The sequence below is a fragment of the Camelina sativa genome, chromosome 17 (assembly GCF_030686135.1).
Source record: "Camelina sativa cultivar CO46 ecotype springtype chromosome 17, ASM3068613v1".
NCBI lineage: Eukaryota > Viridiplantae > Streptophyta > Magnoliopsida > Brassicales > Brassicaceae > Camelina > Camelina sativa.
Genome location: NC_141896.1, coordinates 40098389 through 40119564, shown reverse-complemented (window position 1 = coordinate 40119564; position 21176 = coordinate 40098389). Strand labels below are relative to the sequence as shown.

At 40.0% G+C, this 21176-nt stretch overlaps 3 protein-coding genes across 16 annotated transcripts; 2 read left to right on the top strand and 1 right to left on the bottom strand.

Annotated features, from left to right (window-relative positions):
* Positions 1-286: 286 nt before the first annotated feature.
* On the bottom strand, positions 287-3069 carry LOC104758919 (shikimate O-hydroxycinnamoyltransferase). The gene is made up of 2 exons (XM_087495378.1): positions 1639-3069; positions 287-1474 (listed from the first exon to the last, which is right to left on the bottom strand). The coding sequence occupies exons 1-2, from the start codon at positions 2044-2046 to the stop codon at positions 587-589; spliced, it is 1296 nt and encodes a 431-aa protein (XP_087351504.1). The 5' UTR covers positions 2047-3069; the 3' UTR covers positions 287-586.
* Positions 3070-3128: 59 nt separating this feature from the next.
* On the top strand, positions 3129-4949 carry LOC104758920 (cytochrome c oxidase subunit 5C-2-like). 13 transcript variants are annotated; one of them, XR_015586824.1, is made up of 6 exons: positions 3129-3358; positions 3457-3543; positions 3624-3699; positions 3780-3884; positions 4304-4439; positions 4586-4949. XR_015586824.1 is itself a non-coding variant. In XM_087495375.1 (6 exons), exons 2-5 carry the CDS (start codon positions 3476-3478, stop codon positions 4349-4351), a joined length of 279 nt encoding a protein of 92 aa, XP_087351501.1. In that variant the 5' UTR covers positions 3129-3358; positions 3457-3475; the 3' UTR covers positions 4352-4439; positions 4577-4949. The 13 variants fall into 13 exon arrangements, 5 of the variants coding, with proteins under 5 accessions (XP_087351501.1, XP_087351500.1, XP_087351499.1 ...); XR_762789.3 differs by having other exon boundaries at positions 4577-4949; XR_015586823.1 differs by having other exon boundaries at positions 3129-3368.
* Positions 4950-8280: 3331 nt separating this feature from the next.
* LOC109124616 (putative LRR receptor-like serine/threonine-protein kinase At1g56140) lies at positions 8281-14472 on the top strand. 2 transcript variants are annotated; one of them, XM_087495371.1, is made up of 24 exons: positions 8281-8550; positions 8804-8990; positions 9094-9165; positions 9250-9321; positions 9428-9499; positions 9595-9666; positions 9819-9890; positions 10017-10088; positions 10234-10305; positions 10388-10459; positions 10566-10637; positions 10802-10873; positions 10960-11025; positions 11115-11180; positions 11283-11327; positions 11452-11513; positions 11627-12003; positions 12362-12560; positions 12637-12795; positions 12895-13013; positions 13122-13332; positions 13422-13653; positions 13734-13884; positions 13969-14472. In XM_087495371.1, exons 1-24 carry the CDS (start codon positions 8430-8432, stop codon positions 14305-14307), a joined length of 3054 nt encoding a protein of 1017 aa, XP_087351497.1. In that variant the 5' UTR covers positions 8281-8429; the 3' UTR covers positions 14308-14472. The 2 variants fall into 2 exon arrangements, with proteins under 2 accessions (XP_087351497.1, XP_087351498.1); XM_087495372.1 differs by having other exon boundaries at positions 8315-8550; positions 9250-9359.
* The last annotated feature ends 6704 nt before the right edge of the window (positions 14473-21176 follow it).

Genomic DNA, 21176 nt, shown 5'->3' with positions numbered 1-21176 from the left:
ATCCGCTCCTTCACCTTGCTTCATGATTTCCACTTTGACAATCAGTAGACTACTAACGTTTGCTCTTTATTTTTCTTTCACGTGGATTCCTCGTGTACTCTGTTTGGCTACTCAATAACATTATTCCATTTTCAGACGTTTGTCCATAATTATGAAATCAAACCTTCTTCAGTCTTGGGAGCAGCTCTGGCTTTCTCCCCAAATTCACAACTATTTAAGTCAACTTTTAGGGGCACATATAATCATTTGACTATTGGACCACAAAAACAGCGAGAGAGTGTAGAAAGATAGAAACAGAGTTATTGCAGGAAAACTGAAAAGCAGACAGCAACATGGATGAAACATCGGCATAACCAAATCAAACACCAAAACAATCACGGCATGTGTTGACACTTTGTCATCTGTATTAACATAAAGCAAAAGATCCTATATGACATAGTCCAAATGTTACAGACCATACGCTTGTTGTACCCTCTAAAACACAGGATAATGAATTGCCACAAGAAGCAAAATGCCAAATTTAGCTGAGGAGGAGTTTCCTAAGTAGGGAAAAACGAAGGCTTTTTCTTCAGCGGCTTTACCTCTCTCATATCTCGAACAAAAACTTCTCAAATAGTTTCATGTGTTCAGATTGGAGGGCAATGGCCACGGATAAGCTGCCATCATTTGTAGGACTTGGAAGCACAAAAGACAGACCCTCGTATGGAATTCCACCAGGTCCCATAAATATGGGACGACCCCAACCAAAGTCTGCATCATAGATGGGTAATCTGGCCCAGCTTGTGATTCCCAAATTTGGGCATTTGTAGGTATGTGCACCGCGGACCAGTGCTGACAGATCAGGCTGCATCTCCAGGTAGTCAAGAGCAGACCTCAGATAGTTATCGTCCATGCGAGCTATAACATCATGAATCAGGCCTGCTGCGTACCATGTTGGCTTTGATAGAAGCTCCCCTGCAACTGTCAATGGTGTGGCAGTGAAAATCACATTGCCAAAGTAACCAGGGGGAAGCTGCGGGCGAAGTCTGGACCTTCCATCAATCGCAACGTACAGCTTGGTCTCTTGGTCATCTGGAAGTCCGCGAGCCTTGCCCACTGATCTCCACACGTGGCCAGCCAACATCTCGTAGGAGCTGTAGCTTACAGTGTTCCCATCCTGCTTGGATTTAGCCTTGAGAGCAACAAGCTGATCGCGGGATAATTTGAAAATAGAGACGGTGGTACTGTCAGGGGGCCCTGGTTTGGACGGGATCCTCATACTGGGAGCAGGCTGATACTCGACATGATGAAAAGCAGGCTGAGGCGGGTCCCTAGCGCGGAGGAGGGTTCGATCAATGAAGGGTGGAATGGTAAGGTCAAGACCACGGGCCATATCAGACCACGTATTGATAAAATGGAGACCAGAGAAACCATCAGCCACGTGGTGTTGCATGCCAACACCAAGGGAAGCTCCCCCACATTTAAAGAAGGTCACCTACATACATCAAAGGAAACCACAGGATCAAGCTAAGCTAAATTAAAGATAGAAACCGAAAACACAAGGAATCAGTTTTGGCTGGCTAACTAGCTACCCTAGTATAGTATAATGGATCCTTCCTCAAAATTCACAAAGATCGAAAAAGGGAAAGACTTTTAAACCTGCAAGACGAGGAGCGGGAAAGTGTGGACGCCGGCGGAGTAATCAACATCGGGGATAAGCTGACGGAGAGTGAGGGTGGGAGCGAAGTCCCCAAAATCGTCGATGACAGAAGGAGTATCAGCGACGACGAAGAGAACACCGGCGCCGTTGCAGTCGAGCTCGATACGACCATCATCGTCTCTCTTCAAGCGACCAGCCATGGGGTAGAAGGGGACGAGGGCCTTGGAAAGAGCTTCCTTGAGGACCTGAGGGTCAAAGAAGTTGGAGGCGCCGGTGGGTCTGTAGAAATAGACACTAGGGGTGTGGAATCTAGGGATGATGAGGTCAACGTTGGAGTTCCAAAGATTAGTGATTGGGGTCTCGGCGGCAGGCCGGACCATGGTGGAATCTCGGATGTTAATTTTCATAGTTTTTGGTTGGGTTTAGAAAAGATCAAACGCAAACAGATTTATGTTTTGAGTTTGATCTGAGAAATTGTGTGACAAGGGAGGAGGGGTAAATATAATAAGTGGGTATGGTGAGAACAAAAAAAAAAAAGCGAAAGGTCGTAATCCTTCACCTACCGCCCCCGTCCCCGCCTACTCCATCTGTCAACCAACTATCTCAGTAATGCAAATGCGGCAGCTTCTTCATCATTGGTCCATCTCATCACTCTGTCCCACTCCTCTCCCGGGGGTTGGTAAACCAGTTCCGATTACTCTTCTTCTTCTTCTACCCCCCCCCCCCCCCTCTGTCCTTACGCTTAGGCCCAAATAAATAGCAATGGGCTCAACTTATTTATTTATTTTGATACTTTGGGCCTTTGTGGACCAGCTGCTACCGAAAGAGTATCCAGTTCGAACAACAAAGAAGAAGAGAAACTTACTTGAGTGATGATGATGGTCAATCGATATGACGAGTCGTAACAAAGCTTTCCGACAGATTTTTGCAAAATCTAACCGCGTAAAGTAAACTGATGTGTTAAGAAAATTACGCCAGAATCCACAACTTGTTGGCGTTCCAATGGGCATACATAATAACATAAACCCTTTAATTTATAGTTGCTGCTTGCTTGTGTTGACGGGAAATGGAGAGGGACTGACAATGTTGCAAGCCAAATTGACTGTTCACACGCAGCCAATGTTTTTCAAAAAGCGTTACTTCTTAGACAAAAAAAAAAAAATGTTACTGCTCTTGTGCCAAAGATATCTACCACCAACGGGACTTGTAAAAACGAAGTATGTTAGATGAGTAGATGCACTCCAGAAGTTAACCAAAACCCGGAGATGAATCAGTGGTGAATCAGAAGCTAGAAGATGATTAAGACAAAGAGAATCACCTTGAAGGATTGGATTCAATGAGAAAAGCTTGTGCCGTCACATGCACTCACATAAAAAGTGAAGAAGAAGAAGATTTGTTTTTGTTTTCACTAGGTTATTGAAAAGGGCAACATTATTGCATATATTACATAGAGACCATATATAAGAGCATCTGCAGCGGTGTCCAAATCGACCGTACTTCATAATAAAACGATTTAAATCAAAATGTCATATTTAACGAAGGAACGTTCCTTAAAAGGGGACGTTTATTTCTCCGTCCTTTGTTACACGTGGCGTCATCTCCTCCAACAAGTCTTTTTCTCACACAATGGATTCTCGGATTTTTCTCGCATTTTCCTATGTTTTCTCTTGATTCTTCCTAAATTCTCATCTGCACCTACCCGCTTCTTCACTCGATCGAGTAACAACAAGTTTAGAAGATTACGATGAAATTGATTCGATTGTGTTTTATTTCGAATTTTGGTTTTGACTCTCAGAGGGTTTTGTTTTTTTTTGCAGAGATGGGTCTGTGATTAAGATGAAAACGAGTGCTTCTTCTTTTGGTTTTGATCCAACTCGTGTTACTCAACTCTCTTGGACTCCTAGGTTTGTTTTAGCTTTTGATCTTTTATTTGTTTCTATTGATTTTGATTTGTGTTTTAAAGTTTGTGAGTTTTTTTTTGCAGAGCTTTTTTGTATAAAGGGTTTCTTACTGATGAGGAGTGTGATCATTTTATCAAATTAGTATAGAAATCTTTAAATGTATTCTTAAGGTTTTTTTTTTGTGTGTTTGGTTTTGATTTTGAAGAACTAGTGATGATGGATTTGATTTATGGGTTTAGGCGAAAGGAAAGCTTGAGAAGTCAATGGTGGCTGATAATGATTTTGGTGAGAGTGTAGAGAGTGCAGTACAGACTAGTTCTGGAATGTTTCTTTCTAAAAGACAGGTGAGTTATATATATAAGCTTTACAAGAGATGTTTGAATTGATGATGTATTTTTTCTGAGAATGACCAATCCTCTCATTTGAATTGATGATGTATTTTTTCTGAGAATGATTGATGATATGAGGTATAATCTGGCTTCTGTAAGAACTCTATTAGGCTAGTTTACTCTACTAGTTAGACAGACTCGTTCATTGTCACTTCTATATTTCCTGCAACACCTTAGAATTCTACTTCTATGCTTAGACAATGTAGTAGCCTGAATGCAAATCTGACCAAATGTTGCCTAATTCTGTTTCTTGTTATGATATATGTGTGTGTGTTTGTGTGTGTGTGTCCACGAGAATGTCTTAAATGTCCAGTTTGGTTCTTGTTGTGTCATATGTTATCGTTCTTCTTTTCTCTCAACCTTTGCTCTGCCAGGAACCCGGGAGCACTGATCCAGTACACACTGCCATTTGTGTCTGTTGATTTCAGCAGGATGGCTGATGCATTCAAGACTAGTGTCTCTGGTCTAGAGAAGGAACTAGAATCCCTGATCACAGACAACCAGATTCAGGTCCGTTCTGTTTACTGAAAGAACTTTTTATTGTATCACTGTAATTTTAAAATCTTACAGTAGAGCAAACCTTTTCTCCATTCAACGTCCAAAGATACTTTAAAGAAGAAATGGATGCTTAATAAAACTTGTGGTAGGTTGAGAAGAAATGGTAGGACACAAGGTTGTGCATGCCACACTGAAAGGCCCGAGTGTTGTCAAGGAATTAGTTATTGGTTTGACACTTGGTTTAGCTGCTGGTGGTCTCTGGAAGATGCACCATTGGAATAAGCAGAGGAAAACCAGATCTTTCTATGATTTGCTTGAGAGAGGTGAGATCAGTGTTGTCGCTGCTGAAGAGTGAATGGGACTGCCTCTACTCGCTCTCACTCTTATTGTTGTTGTAATTTTGTAACTTTGTAATTTTTTTAAATTAAAAATACTATGAAGGACCAAACTCTGAAGGACACCAATGCTAATACAAAACTTAAGAAACTCTCAAAATAGGAATAAAATATTTGAAGGACCAAATATCAGTCCTAACCGATGCACATGCCCTAATACCACCATAATCGACTACAATTTCATATATGAACAATAAAGTTTTATCGTAAAACCAAAATAAAACCGTTATATAAGTTACGCGCGTACTCAAAAATAATATATTTTGTCGATTTATACAGTATTCAGGGCTGGTCCTCCCATAAGGCTAATGAAGCCGTCAATAACTAAAAATTTTAGAGGCTATGCGTTGTTACATTGGAACACTAATTATTGGCTAATTTTAGTCAATATCTCTTCTCATGTTCACATACTTTTATCATTTTTTTTTACTTTTCCTAACTTCTTGTCTTGTTTTAAACAATATTTTATTTGTATATAGTAAAATATCGTATTCTTATCACTTTTTATCAGTTTTCCTTGTATGTCAGTACTTATTATTATTAGTGTCATTTTATCAAAACAAACTTAGTTTTCAACATGCAATATATAAAGGAGAATGTGCACATTGGACAATGTCCTCTTAGCATCAGAACTTGTCCAAGGCTACAACAATAATGGAACATCTAAGCGTGGAATGCTGAAGATAGACCTAAGAAAAGCTTTCGACTCGATCGAGTGGAGCTTTATTCTGGACATCCTCGTTACAACTCGCTTTCCTGCCAGGTATATCCATTGGATCAGTCAATGCATTAAAACAACACGGTTCTCTATTGCGGTCAATGGGGAATTATGTGGATACTTCAAAGGCAAGAAGGGTCTTAGGCAGGGGGATCCCCTTTCGTCTTACCTCTTTGTCATTGGTATGGATGTCTTCTCTAGACTACTTGACTTGCGTTTCCAAACCGGTCAGATAGGATATCATCCAAGAGCAGCAAATCCAGACGTTACACACCTGATCTTTGTTGATGACATTATGCTCTTCTTCGATGGTGAAACCGCTTCTGTACAGGCAATTGTAACCCTTTTGGAGTATTTCACTAGCATTTCTGGCCTGGTAATGAACAAAACCAAGACGGAGCTCTATCTTTCGGGATCCTCTGAAGCTGATCAAAGAATGCTATGTGCAAATTTTGGTTTCACTCGTGGATCTCTTCCGGTTAAATACTTGGGCCTACCTCTACTCCCAAACCCACTCTCGAGATCAGATTGTGAGCCCCTGGTGAGTAATATCCGGACAAGGTTGCACTCTTGGCAGAATAAGCATCTCTTATATGCCGGAAGACTACAACTCCTCGCCTCGGTCATACAAAATATAATAGCCTATTGGTGTGCAGCTTTTATATTACCAGCAAAATGTATAAAGGATATTGAAAAGCTTTGCAGAAGATTCCTTTGGTCAGGTTCCGCTGATATCCCAAAGCAAGCTAAGGTCAGTTGGAGAAAAGTCTGCTCTCCTAAAGAAGAAGGAGGTCTTGGCCTTCAAGACTTGAGAGAATGGAATAAAATCTTTGGCCTCAAGCTCATCTGGGACTTGTTCTTTGCCTCTGGTTCTCTGTGGGTGGCTTGGTGCAGGAAACGTAAGCTGGGAAGGAAATGTTTCTGGCGCCTTTCCACTTCAAGTAAGGGCTCCTCGATGTGGAAGCACATGCTCAAGCTATGCCCCACAGCAAAAACATTCCTCTCTGTAGTCTAGGTGATGGTAAGTCCTGCTCCTTCTGGTATGATAAATGGACCCCGTTTGGGGATCTGATCACCTTCCTTGGAGCTGATGAACATAAAAGAATTGGTCTCCCATTGGACTCCACTGTGGCACAAGCTCACTCTAGGATTGGATGGATAATAAGAGGTGCTCGTACTCACAACATGGAGCTCCTCCTCACCCATCTCAGTGAAACAACTCTCTTCGAGAATGTCAAGGACATCTACTTGTGGGCTAAACCAAATGTGGATCCCCAGGACCGTTTTGGCTTCTCTGATACTTGGAACATGTGTAGACTGTCGGCTCCACAAGTGCATTGGCATAAACAGGTCTGGTTCACATGCTCTATCCCCAAACAATCATTCATCATGTGGTTTTGCTGTCTAGATCTTATGCCTACTCTATCTAGACTGAGAAACTGGGGAATAGTAGAAGATGATACATGTCATCTTTGTGAAATTTACTTTGAGACCAAGGACCACCTTTTCCTGAGATGTCCATACAGTTTCGACTTGTGGAGATGGTGCCTTGGTAGACTACAGATGCCTTTCATAGGATTCAACACTTGGGAGCGCTTCCTTCTTTGGCTCAAAACTCCTTCTACTGAAGAGAAGATGAACCCCTTAAAGCTTATTGCAGCTCAAGCGGTGATCTACTCAATCTGGCATGAGAGAAACGCTCGCAAATTTACTGGCATCCGCACCCCAGTTGAAGGACTTTTCGCTCAACTTGATCGTCGCATCCGAAACACCTGTTCTGCAAGACATTGTAATCCAAAGTTTCAAGACATGGTTCTGCTGTGGTTTCGGACCTCCACCCTCGCCTCACCACCTACCTAACTCTTTATTCCACCATATGTATTGTTTTAGTACCGGGATTATTCACCCCGGCGTTATACATGTTGCTTCAGGCACTATTTGATCTATGTAACTGATAAACTACTAAGTGATATAATACCAGAAATTTTTTTAAAAAATAAAGGATATATTTTTAAAATATGCTTAGGCCACTGAATCTCTAGGACCGGGCCTGACAGTATTTATCAAGACTAATCATATTTTATATGATAATTCGATCCAGATACAAAAAAAAAAAAAATGGTTACGAGAAGCAAAATCTCTAACAATAATTTATAGTCAACTCAAGTTATGGAGATAAACATTATCAGTACTTTTGTAGTATTTGTTAGAAAAGTATACGTACGTAACTAAGAAGTCAAGTCAACCCTATATCTAATACTGTATAGTAACTTGTATTTGACGTCCTTGTTCCTAATCATAATTAACTCTATCGCTAATGGTCGTTTATAATATTAATATTAGCGATTGGATTGCATCAGGCGTGTGAATATTTTATACAAAGTGGAAGGAAAGGAACACGTACGCTCAAGTATTTTGCCATTTGGTTGAAAATGAGGCAACTGGCTGATGTCATTGATATGTCATTACACGGTTTGATTAATCAACTTTGTTTATATTAGGTTCGAACCCGGTTCCACCAAATCAGCAGTTTCAAACTGAAACCGGACATAACACTGATTAGTAACCTAATTCATTAGTTTAATACTACTAGTAGTAATGAACTACTGAAATAGTCTGTTAAACGAGTAACGACGAATAAGGAAATGGCCAAGACCGCGTGGTAATAAGGCTTTCCGACACCTACCTTTTTTTTGTTTGTATTGAATAACAAAAATTCATACTAATAAAAAAGAAACTTACCCACATGGCTAAATTATTAATTTTAAAAGATTAGGCTGTTAAATTCTAAAGTTAAACTATTTAACAATTAACAATAACAAATGGGCTAGTTGATTTACTACTTCTCCCTGGATCCATCATTTCCCACATCTTCTTTGGTCATCGACGATGCCGAAATTAAGACACTCCCTAAATCTCTCCCTCCTAGTTTGGTTTGTGTTCTTGTCTGGTCTTTTTCATGTGGTTCGACCACAGAACCGAACCAGAGCCACTACTGATCCCGACGAAGGTCCTCCAAACTTTGCTAAATTCGTTTAAGATCATCGTCGACCCTTATTATTATTATTATTTATTTTGTTTAACATATGCAAAATTTGATGCTTTAGCTTTCAACTATTATTTTTCTTCTTATTATGGAGATGATATGACAACTTTTATGTATATCGTTTTTTTTTTTGATATTTAGTGCTTTTTTTTTTTCCTTAATTAATCTTTAAACTCTGCCATCAATTTTTTTTTTTCAAAATTGGAAACCGATTCAGCTCGGGCGTTGAACAACATATTCCGGACGTGGAAGATAACGGCGACGAAGGATTGGAACATAAGCGGCGAACTATGCAGCGGAGCCGCCATAGACGACACTGTCAGCATCGACAATTTAGCTTTCAATCCTCTCATCAAATGCGACTGCACTTTTGTCGATTCCACTATCTGCCGCATCGTTGCTCTGTACGTTTCCTTTTCCTCTCTCTCTCTCTCTCTCTCCTCTCACTGCCTTCCACCTGTTCGACGTATCGCCTCACTCACAATTAAAAATTTGAATTTCTTTTAGGAGAGCTAATGGTATGGATGTTGCCGGACGAATTCCTGATGACCTCTGGACTCTTGTTTTCATCTCTAATCTGTATGATTTTTTTTTTTTTCAAGTGCTTCACTTATATCTACTGAAACAAGTATGGCATTGGAACACACTTTTTTGTTTCTGCAGGAACCTACATCAGAATTTCTTGAGTGGTCCTCTGTCTCCTGGCATTGGAAATCTGACTCAAATGCAGTGGATGTAAGGCATTTGAGACAAGCTTGTACTGTTATGCATATGTATGTGAGTGAGCAATTTGTTTTTTTTTTTTTTTTTTTCTCTCTCATTGCTGCGTTTTTTAACTCAGGACTTTTGGGGCCAATGCATTGACCGGACCAGTTCCCAAAGAAATTGGGCTCCTTACTGATTTAAGATCACTGTAAGGACTTCTTTCTCATCAAGGATATGATCACATCTTCAACTGTTTCTTTAGTTTTTCCTGATAGATTCTAATGATTATTCATTTGAGCTCAGAGCGATTGATATGAATAATTTCTCCGGCTCTCTACCACCTGAGATTGGCAATTGCACGAGGCTAGTGAAAATGTAAGTGTATGCATTGCTTTTTTGCTCATCATTCTTCATGTGGTGACGTTTTGTATTGACAGCATCTATACAATCTCACTTCTCATAAAATGTTTTACACTAAAGTGCTTCCGAGATGCAGTAAGCTTAATTGATTCTCATATTTGTGACAGATACATTGGAAGTTCAGGACTTAGTGGTGAAATTCCTTCATCATTTGCTAACTTGGTGAACTTGGAAGAAGCGTAAGAGTTACATTTATTCTAATCTCCTGGGGTTGCTATTGTATTTGGTTACTCATTTTGATACACAAATCATATTCATACATGTTCATAAGTTTTGGATTGACTTCCTTTTTAATTTTGTTTCAGTTGGATTAACGATATCCAACTTACAGGTCAGATACCAGACTTTATAGGAAACTGGACCAAACTTTCTACACTGTGAGAAATTTCATATTGCAGCTCTTCAATTATTCAGTCTTATTTCTTTGTTTTGAAGCTATGGCCTATCAATGTATATAGTAACGGTTTATAAACAACTTTTGATGGTATACCACACTATATACTGAAACATGCTTTCCTGCAGGAGAATTCTGGGGACTAGTTTGACTGGTCCAATTCCATCTACATTTGCGAACTTAATTTCCTTGACAGAATTGTAAGTGCTGAATATGTGTTATTTTCTCCTTCACTCTTCCACTTGCTCTTTGTCTCGATACTGACTGAAATCTAAAATGCAGGAGACTAGGTGAAATAAGTAATAGCAATTCTTCTCTTCAGTTCATCCGAGAAATGAAATCTATAAGTGTCCTGTAAGAAATTCGGTTCAGCTTTTGCCTAATCTTGATGAACTTCTAACTCCTTTAGTTTAGCTGTCTTCTTTCTTTTGTGTTTTGACATTTTTTAAATATCATGTAGAGTATTGAGGAACAATAATCTCACAGGCACAATACCATCCGATATTGGAGATTACTCGTGGCTACGACAACTGTAAGTCTGAGACAAGATGACACAATTGTTTTTTTCTGGATCGTAAGATGCTTTAAAAAGTTATCCTATGTCTTCTTTGTTACTAAACTGAGATAATATAGTTCTGAAAATAAAGCACACAGGCCTTTAATAATTACAACCAATATTCTTTACTTGTTCTCCAGTGATTTAAGTTTCAACAAGCTAACTGGGCAAATTCCAGCTTCGCTTTTCAACTCAAGACAGCTTACTCACTTGTAAGAATATATTTTTTTGCCCCATCATATGCTCTTATTCAAGCTTCGAAGACTAAGTGAACAGAAATATCATTACCTTCATTCAGGTTTCTTGGAAATAACAAGCTGAATGGTTCCTTACCGGCTCAGAAGAGTCCCTCTCTTAGCAATATGTGAGTAACAAGTATATGTATAGGAATGTTTCTCTCTCAGTTATATGTATTAAAAACTTGTCAATAATTCAAAGTGCTTTACAATACAGAGATGTGTCATACAATGATTTAGCAGGGGAACTTCCTTCTTGGGTTCGCCTATCAAACTTGCAACTGTAAGTTCGAGAACTACGTGCTTAAATATCATGGCACACAATAAATTGTTTTTTTTGCTGAAAACAAAGTTTTTTTGTGTGTGTGTGTGCGTTATTCTGCAGTAACCTGATTGCCAACCACTTCACCTTGGGAGGTTCTAAGAGAAGGTGACTTTGAATTTTGTGCTCTTCTTGGTGCCTGAAGTTCTACATTATTTCTATTTCACAAGCATACGACTATTAACCGACATGCCGTATTCCTCATTTTAGTACTTTTTGTTTTTTCTATAAGGGCTCTCCCCGGACTGGACTGCCTCCAGAAGAATTTCCGCTGCAATCGAGGAAAAGGAGTATGTAAGTGCATTATGGTGTTTTGAAACTCATTTCAGTTTTAGCTTTGCGAATATTAGGATGCATATATTAGACAACATGTTGGTTAAGATGTTTTTCTTTTAATGGGTGTCCAGATTTCAACTTTTTCATCAATTGTGGAGGCCAGGAGATCAGGTCTAGTGGTGGAGCTTTGTATGAAAAGGACGAGGGGGCACTTGGACCATCTACATTTTTTGTAAGTAAAACGCAGAGATGGGCAGTCAGCAATGTAGGACTATTTACTGGGAGTAACAGTAATCAATACATAGATCATTCAGCTACACGATTTCCGAACACTTCAGACTCGGAGCTTTTCCAATCAGCGAGACTCTCTGCATCTTCTTTAAGGTATTATGGTCTGGGGCTAGAAAATGGAGGCTATAGTGTAACAGTTCAGTTTGCTGAGATACAAATACAAGGTTCTAATACCTGGAAAAGTCTTGGAAGGCGACTTTTCGACATATATGTCCAGGTCTCTACTATTACATTGAGTTTCCCTCATATTCTTTACAAACATTTATTTCTTCTTGCCTGTGAATTAGTTCTTTTATTTTTGTGAAGTTAAATAATGATCATATTATCATCTCAAGTAATGATCATATGAAATATGTCTGTAGTAATTTTTTGACCAGAGGGATCCTTGATAAGCCTTGGCATACAAGAGATCCTTTTCTATTAGAGTATCTGGTACAAGGTGCAGCACAGATTTCGTTCTCGTGGGGATGAAAACTTAAGATGCATCGTTTTAAAAATGAAAACTCAACTCTTCGTGAACTATATTCTGCTCTCAAAAATGGTTTCTGACCTCTGATTTCCCATTTGTTTTCCAGGGAAAACTTGTTGAAAAGGATTTTGACATACACAAAACAGCTAATGGTTCTAGTATCCGAGTAAATCAAAGAGTCTATAAAGCAAATGTATCTGAAAATTACCTTGAAATTCATCTTTTTTGGGCTGGAAAAGGGACATGCTGTATTCCTGCTCAAGGCACTTATGGGCCATTGGTCTCAGCTATCAGTGCCACTCCAGGTATACACCAGAAACTTTCATGATCTTCGTCAAGTCCAATATCTCTCTTCTTACTACCATCTTTTTTTCTCTGCAGATTTCATACCTACTGTAAAAAATAAGTTGCCCTCGAAATCCAAGAAAACAATTGGTATCATTGTAGGGGCCATTGTAGGAGCAGGAATGTTAAGTATCTTGGTGATTGCTATCATCTTATTCATCCGTAGGAAAAGAAAAAGGGCGGCTGATGAAGAAGGTAACTAGAAATCCTTAGCTGTGGCAGTATTATTAAGTCTGATCGTGAACAACTGTAACCTTCTTAGTGGTTCTTATCCAACTAATTACTCTAATGCAGTGCTAAACAGTCTGCACATAAGGCCCTACACCTTTAGTTACTCAGAACTCAGAACTGCAACTCAGGATTTTGATCCTTCCAACAAGCTTGGGGAGGGAGGATTTGGACCTGTTTTTAAGGTACGAGTCTACACTGAAAGTGATAAAACACCTATAGGGAGAGCAGCGTACTAGAAGGTTTTGTAAATTTTTCCATTGGCTATTTTCTAATAATATCCATTGGTACAGGGAAAACTGAATGACGGAAGAGAGATAGCCGTGAAGCAATTGTCAGTTGCATCCAGGCAAGGAAAGGGTCAATTTGTTGCGGAGATTGCCACTATATCAGCTGTTCAGCATCGCAACCTTGTAAAATTGTATGGATGCTGCATTGAAGGAAATCAGCGCATGCTTGTATATGAATACCTCGCAAACAACAGTCTAGATCAAGCTCTGTTCGGTATGCTCATGACATCTTAAATGTGTCATCCTTGTTAAAAAAAAAAAAAAAAACTGCTGTTAGCTTTACAAGTTGCATTATTTTGGCAGAGGACAAGAATTTGCAGCTTGGCTGGTCACAGCGTTTTGAGATATGCTTGGGAGTAGCAAAAGGTTTAGCATATATGCATGAGGAGTCAAATCCCCGTATAGTGCATAGGGATGTGAAGGCAAGCAATATTCTTCTGGACTCGGATCTGGTTCCGAAACTCTCTGATTTTGGATTGGCCAAACTATATGATGATAAGAAGACGCACATAAGTACCCGAGTTGCAGGGACAATGTAAATTACTGAAAACCTCACATTGGACGTGGTTTGTCAAATGGGTTAAAACTTATAGTAATTGAATGTTAACATTGCAGCGGATATCTATCACCAGAGTACGTGATGCTTGGACATCTAACGGAGAAGACGGATGTGTTTGCCTTTGGTATAGTGGCTCTGGAAGTTGTCAGCGGAAGGCCTAACTCCTCTCCAGAATTGGATGATGACAAACAATACCTTCTCGAATGGGTATCTATCTAACTAGTGGACAAAAACAGCTTCCTTGTTACCAATTTTGGTGAATAATTAATTTTGAGTCTTTGGTTTGTGCAGGCATGGAGCCTACACCAAGAGCAGCGTGACTTGGAAGTAGTGGATCCGGAACTAACATCATTTGACGAGGAAGAAGTGAAACGTGTAATAGGAGTTGCGTTCTTGTGCACACAAACAGACCATGCAATACGGCCAACAATGTCCCGAGTGGTGGGTATGTTGACCGGCGATGTGGAGGTAACGGAAGCCAATGCGAAGCCAGGGTACGTCTCTGAGAGAACATTCGAGAATGCGATGAGCTTCATGAGTGGTTCAACGAGCGCGAGCTGGATATTGCCTGAAACTCCAAAGAATCCTTCCAAGTCTCAAGTCGAAGGTGGACGACAACAAGAAACATAAAACTTGTGGTTTCCATATTTTGTTTGTAAATCTTACATTGTAAAAAAGTCAATACGACCAGACCAGACCAGACCAGACCAGACCAGCCAAGCGGAGGCAATTTTTATTTTTTAAGCAGACCTTGTCTGACCAAAATTAAGTAATTTGAAATTACGTTTGACTGTTTCTTGTTGGTATAAGCTTGAAGAAAGCTTGAGGTGCAAGCTATACTAATCCTACATGGAATTATGATTAATTCTATTTAGGAGTTATCTAAATATGTTAGTTTACCGGTTCAGAATAGGAAAGTTGTTAACTCTAGGGTTGAGCCATTGTTATAAATACCAAGAGAGCGTTTCATAGAGAGGTATCTGTTGATGGTATTGTTGGAGTTCTACTTCTAGATAATAAATTCTGGACTTGGTCCCGGGGATGTAGGTTATTCGAATCCCGTTAACAAAGCTTATGTCTTGCTTACTTTTATGCTGTTACATACCGTTCTCGTACTTTAACATATATATCTAGCCACATATATGTGCTTTATTTGGTATCAGAGCTTGTGTTCGATAGAGATCTATACTTGTTTCGAATGTGATTCTGGATTTGTGGCTAGCGTAGAATTGGTAGCAGACGAGAATGACGAGAATGATGAAGAAGCAAGATAAATCATAAACTTCCAAGAAGGGTTTGTGCTATCCATCGGAGTTGAATGCTACTTGTTTCCATTACCGTCGGAAAACGATTGAGAAGGAAAAAAAGGTTTTCTTGACAAAGGATAGAAAAGAAAGGTATGATGAATTCAAGAGTCAAGATCGATGACAAAGTAACAGCCTGAAATTACAGAGATTTAGAGGAGGAGGAGGCGGTTGTTGATCAGAATCGTGTTGCGGAAGTATCGACGAAGAAAGGAGAATCGTTTTTCACGACAAGGGTCTATGTGTTCTGTTTTGGCCCTCTATCTTGTCTAATTCAAATCAGGCCCATGAAATCCCACTCTCTTAGTACGTGTATTGAGTCTTCTGTGCGTTAGTGTAGAAGGAAGCTCGTCTAGAAGCTTGTGAAACAGAGCCAAGGAGATAGTGACTGGAGAGAGAGAGAGAAAGAGCATATAGACTCAAGAGGGAGTTCTAAAAGTTGTATCCCATAAAGGACATAGAAGAAATCGAAGATCTAATTGATTGATGGGATTGATATGAGAAGTCTGAAAGTTGTGATTTGTGTTATTGTGTTTCTGGAAGATCGTGGGATTGAATCCTGTCAGCTTGCTCTAGTTTGATTCCACGCCTGTTCGTTGGGAAGAATGTGAAATCTAGTGAATCTATTTTTGAGTTAGGTTTATACTGGATTGGTTAGAAAGAGAGAACCTGAAAACGAGTCTAGAAGAGTTTCTTTGTACTGATTGAGAATCAATGAAATGTTTATTTTTGAGATGGAGACATATATCGTGGAACTCTGAGGGAGCGGGAGAAGATGTCGTATTTGGTGATTTAGTGTTCAGAAAGTTATGTCGGAGTTGACGAAGATGAAACTTTTAAGAGTGAGGAGAAGTTTGAAGTCTTGATGTTTCACAATTGGAAAGGATGTTCTCTTTATTAAAAAAAAAAACGAGATCATCTCAGAGATTAATCACAACCTGAGGGAAGAAGTTAGTACTCTGTGAATTGGTGGTTCTTAGGAGAAGAAATCAAGATGCACCTTGTTTAGAGAGTTCTGATTTGTGAGAAGAAAAGTGAAGATGGATTAAACCTTCTTCTTCAGAACCATAAATCTGAGTTTGAGAATCTTCGTCTCTATTGAGATTAAGTCTTATAAGGGAAGACATATGTTTCACGGTGGAGAAATTGTCGGAAAAGGTGTAGTCGGAACTCTGGTTTTTCAGTTTCAACAAGTTTGGAACACTATAGATTATTTCATCACATGAATCTGAAGCAATTAAAGGCATATGCTAATCTTTGGGATTTCTCTGTTGGTCTCCTCTTAAGTATGAACGAATTTGAAGCGGGATCATAGGTGGGAATTGTAGTCATATTCGCGAGAAGAACCTTCTTACCCAGTTTTTTTTTTTAAACCTATGAAGAGAAAAATGGAAAGCAAGGAAAAGAAGCATTGTAAGAATGCTGATGAAGAAGAGGATTCTTCAAGGAAAAGACAAAAGCTAATTCCGAGTAAGTGTTTTTAAAAAATCGAAACCAGGAATACTAGAAGCTGTTGAAAAGCAAGGATTTAATGCTAGGGTGGTAGCTAAGGGCTTTTCACAGAAGGATAAGTTAGAGCCGATAGATTTCACAGGGACCATAGTTCCTAAAGGAGATACAAGTCTATCTAAGAGTTGCTCAACGAAAGAACCAGAAATTTTAGGAAGGGAAGTACCTAGTATGAAGTTCCAGCATTGCTGTGAACTTCTCAATGTCCACTAGTTGAAGACGCAGCTCCAGGTAACTCCGATGTGAAATCAACAACCTCACAGAATTATGAAAAAAAATATTGGATGAGACTTCTGTGAGATATGTTCAAGTCTAAGGAAAAAGCACATGGAGAATGGAGTTACCTGTGGAGTATTGAAGCTGTGACGGGGAAAGTCAAGCTTCAGGTGGAGTCTAGTGGAAAACGGATCCAAGGAAGTGGACTAGTAAGAAGGTTTCTTGTGAAAGAATCAGATATTTAAAACATGGTGATTCTGGTTCAAGGTGGAGCTAAGGAGAACAAAAGATATCGGGAATCGGATTTCTTGAGCAGAGCTTCTACAAGAAAAATAGTAGAATCTAGTTATGATTTTACAAAGTTTGAAAATCTCAGAAGGGGGAGAGCTCAATAAAGAGATAAAGAGGAGCTTGAAAATACCTGCGATTACAAAGAGTAATGGTGACAGAGGAAGCACCGGAGATGCAATGATTCATGGTCGAGTTAGCTATCGGGACTTAGATATCGAAGGAGAAAAAGAGGTTTAAGGGCTCGACGGATTTAAATGGTGAGACTTGAGAGCACCACTGGTCACCACAGAATTTGACGGCAACGATATCGCCGTAGATTGCAGCAGAGCTTAATAGGATAAGTCAATCCGATGTTGTGTCAAGGAAGATACACGGCTTGAGTTTTTGGGTTCCGAGTTGGAGTCGTAAACTTCTAAGATTGTAGCGACAGCCAGCAGAGGTGATGATGGCGAAGATGGCCATTATTTTTTTTTTACGGACAAAAGAAGGCCACGGAGGAATCGTAGGCGTCGGGTTCAGAAGCAAAGGTTTAAACGCGAAGTCGCCAGCGAACGTGGAGGTGGCCGGAGTTGCCTTTGTCAGAATCGCGTTTCAGTTATTTTTGTGATCGGAGAAATCGAAGAAGAAGTTTCGAGTCTGCTTGTTTTGTCGTGAAAAGAAACAAAGGCAAAAGGAAGAAGAAAGGTTTCTCAGTTGGGCCTAATGAAGAAAGAATGTAAAGTTGACTGGGCCCAAGGTGGAGATCTTGAAGAATGGGCCTCAGTCAAGTCCAGTCCAATTCTGACCAAACCTATTATCATATGGGCTTAATGATATGATCGTGGCAAGCAAGGAGCCAGAGGCTGCAGAGCAACCGGAGGTGGTGGGAAGGATCACTCGTTCAAGAGCTAAGGAGATGGCCAAGGAAGCTCATTCACTCATAGTTGACGGGTCATTCAACCTACCAAGGATCCAAGTCTTCAACATATCCACCTTGAAGACTTCACCCGGTAATGAGGGCTAGGTAACTTAGGTGTGAAGTTTGTACTCTTTTTCCCATAGCTGAGTTTTGTCCCAATGGGTTTTCTCAGCATGGTTTTTAATGAGGCAAATGGATCACTACGTCGAGTTATCTAGAAATCATTACCAAAGGGGAATAATGTACTTCTGTACTAATTCAAGTGACTTCCGTAGTACTACAGGTCACTTGGACGTTTTGCTGTTTTCTTATTTCCTTAAAACGTCTTGTTGTTTTAGTTTTGCACTTCTTGTTGTTTGGAGTGTCGAGCCCTAGGGTGTTTAAAACCCAAAGCTACGCCTCTTTTGTTCTTTAGCGAAGAAGTATGTTGTAAACACGTTTTGTGAACTTTCTTCTCTCAATTTGAATTCTTGAATGCGTTCTTGATTTCTGGGTTTCTATACACTTTGTGATTCAGAAACTCTTCACTTGTTACAATCCATATCACCACCTAAATAATCTATCTCCATCTAATCATTGTTCTATCATTCGATCATCACCATATCCCTCAATATTCACGATCTCGCATCATCATCTCCACCGTATTTGCCACTTCCACACCATCATCACCGATTCTCATTATCATTCATCAGTCTACAGCCTTCATCAGAGTTTCTATCCTAGGGAGATCCTATCATGTGGTATCAGAGTCAACTCTGTGCCAAGGCTAAGCGATTCTGAAAACCCTAATCTCGCTTTTGTTGCTTAAAATTTGTTTGTTTAGTTTTAGGGTTTTGTTTTCGTTGACCATTAGAGTATAAATCGAATTTTGTGAGTCTAGGATTTAGTTTTGTGTTGTTTTCTTTGATTTTTTTTGGTTCGCTGTTTAACTTTTTGTGTCTTCGATTTGTGGTGTGTTTAGTATTCGTGTGAGTCTTGCTTAGTTTTAGGGTTTTAAATTTTCCTTGTTGTTCGTTTGTGTTTAGGATTCCGAGTCTTATAGTTTATTTTCGTTTTCTCATTCAAGGAACAACTTACTGCGAGTTCCTTTTTTAATTTGCAGGTACAATGGAGCTTTCCCCAGAAGCTATGAAAGCTTTGAACCAAGCCATGTCCAAGCAAATAGCAGAAGCAAACAAGTTAATGTCTACTCAGTTTCAGCAACAGATGGAGCAGCTCAGCAACAAGTTTGAAAAAACAGTTCAAAGACATAGCTCAAGCATCTAGTGCTTCAGAACAGAGTTCTACAGAACCACCTAGTCCTAATGAGGCCCTTCGTTTAGCTAAAGGAAAGGCTCACTTAGGAACCTCTTCCAAGCATACACGGATTAGGACAGCTAAGTCACCTACTGGGGGAAGAGAGACTTGTTTCAATCAGAGGAGAAGCACTCAGGGTACAGAAACAGAACAACGCAGAACCGACAGAGATCAATACGCCCACAACGAGCTGAACAAGTAGCTGGGCATCGAATCTACATTGAGTCAGATAGAGAGTATTCTGAAGAAGAAGAAGTTTCAGATCATAGTCAAGAGACAATGAGGAGAAACCGAAACAGAGATCATGGCAGGGATTATGATCCTTTGAGGCAGCAGCTGAAGCACCTTAAAATTCAGTATCCTTCTTTCCATGGAACCAATGATCCAGAAACTTATCTAGACTGGAAAAGGAAGATGGAGTCCAACTTTCAGGTTCAAGGTACTTTTGAGTTGAACAAGGTGAAGATAGCCATATCCGAATTCAATGGCTATGCTTTGTTGTGGTGGGAGCAGTTGGGGCTTACTAGACATCGACAGAGAGAGCCTGATATCACTACATGGGAACAGTTAGTCACGCAGATGAGGAAGAAGTTTGTGCCTACACATTATCAGAGGGAGATTCTCAACAAGCTTAGGCGTCTCATTCAAGGCACTAAGTCTGTTAGAGACTACTATCAGGAGCTGGAAACACTTATGATCAGGGCTGATCTAAGGGAAAGTGAAGACATGGTTATGTCGAGGTTTCTTGGGGGTTTAAACAGAGAGATTCAAGACAAGGTAGAGTTGCAGGACTATGAGGATGTGCAAGAAATGGTACATAAGGCAGAGCTGATGGAATCGCTGATCAAGAGAAAGGGAGTAAGGTCTACATTCACGCCTAACATGTCCAAGCCGAGGGAGTTCAGCAAACCCGCCTTCAGCAAGGACAGTAAACGCGTGACAGCCACAGTCAAAGAGGAGGTTAAAATGACTTCAAGCCCAAGAGTAGTACCTCTACAAGTCATATTAGGTGTTTCAAATGCCAAGGAATGGGACATTATTTCAGAGACTGTCCAAACAAGAAGATGTTTCTTCTTCAAGAAGGAGGAGAAATTATGCCAGTAGACAGTTCAGAGAGTGAATCAGAGTCTAAACTCTGTGAAGAAGGTGAACCAGCAGTCATGGGAGAGATGTTGGTAGCACGCAGAGCTTTAAGTGTTCAGGTTCACCCAAATGATAGAGGACAGCATGAGAACCTATTTCACACACGGTGTATGGTTCAAGACAAGGTCTGCACCTTGATCGTTGATGGTGGAAGCTGTACTAATGCAGCTAGTGAAGAGATGGTACAAAAGCTTAATCTCAAGACTACTTCACATCCAAGACCTTATCAGCTACAGTGGTTGAACAACAAGGGTGCTTTGACAGTTTCGCAGCAAGTGATGTAGAAACTAGCGATTGGGAAGTATGAGGATAAGCTGCTTTGTGATGTTATTCCAATGAAGTCAAGTCATATCCTTTTGGGAAGACCATGGCAGTTCGACAGAAGAGTGTTCCATGATGGTTAAACCAACAAGCAAACGTTTGAGTTCAAAGGACGCAAGGTCACTCTTCTACCGCTTACACCCAGTGAAATCTACAAGGACCAGCTTCACATGAACCGCAAAGATACATAGAAAGTGTCTCACAGCCTGTACATCAATCACAGCGAGTTCAACAAGCTATTTGATCCAGAAATGACCACATTCATGTTTGTGTACAAGGAAACACTCACCAGTACTAAGTCAGCAGGAGAGCTTCCACGCGAGATGATAGAGATTATAGAGGAGTATAAGGATGTGTTTCCAGAAGAGATACCTCCAGGTTTACCTCCAATTCGTGGGATAGAGCTTCACATGAACCGCAAAGATACATAGAAAGTGTCTCACAGCCTGTACATCAATCACAGCGAGTTCAACAAGCTATTTGATCCAGAAATGACCACATTCATGTTTGTGTACAAGGAA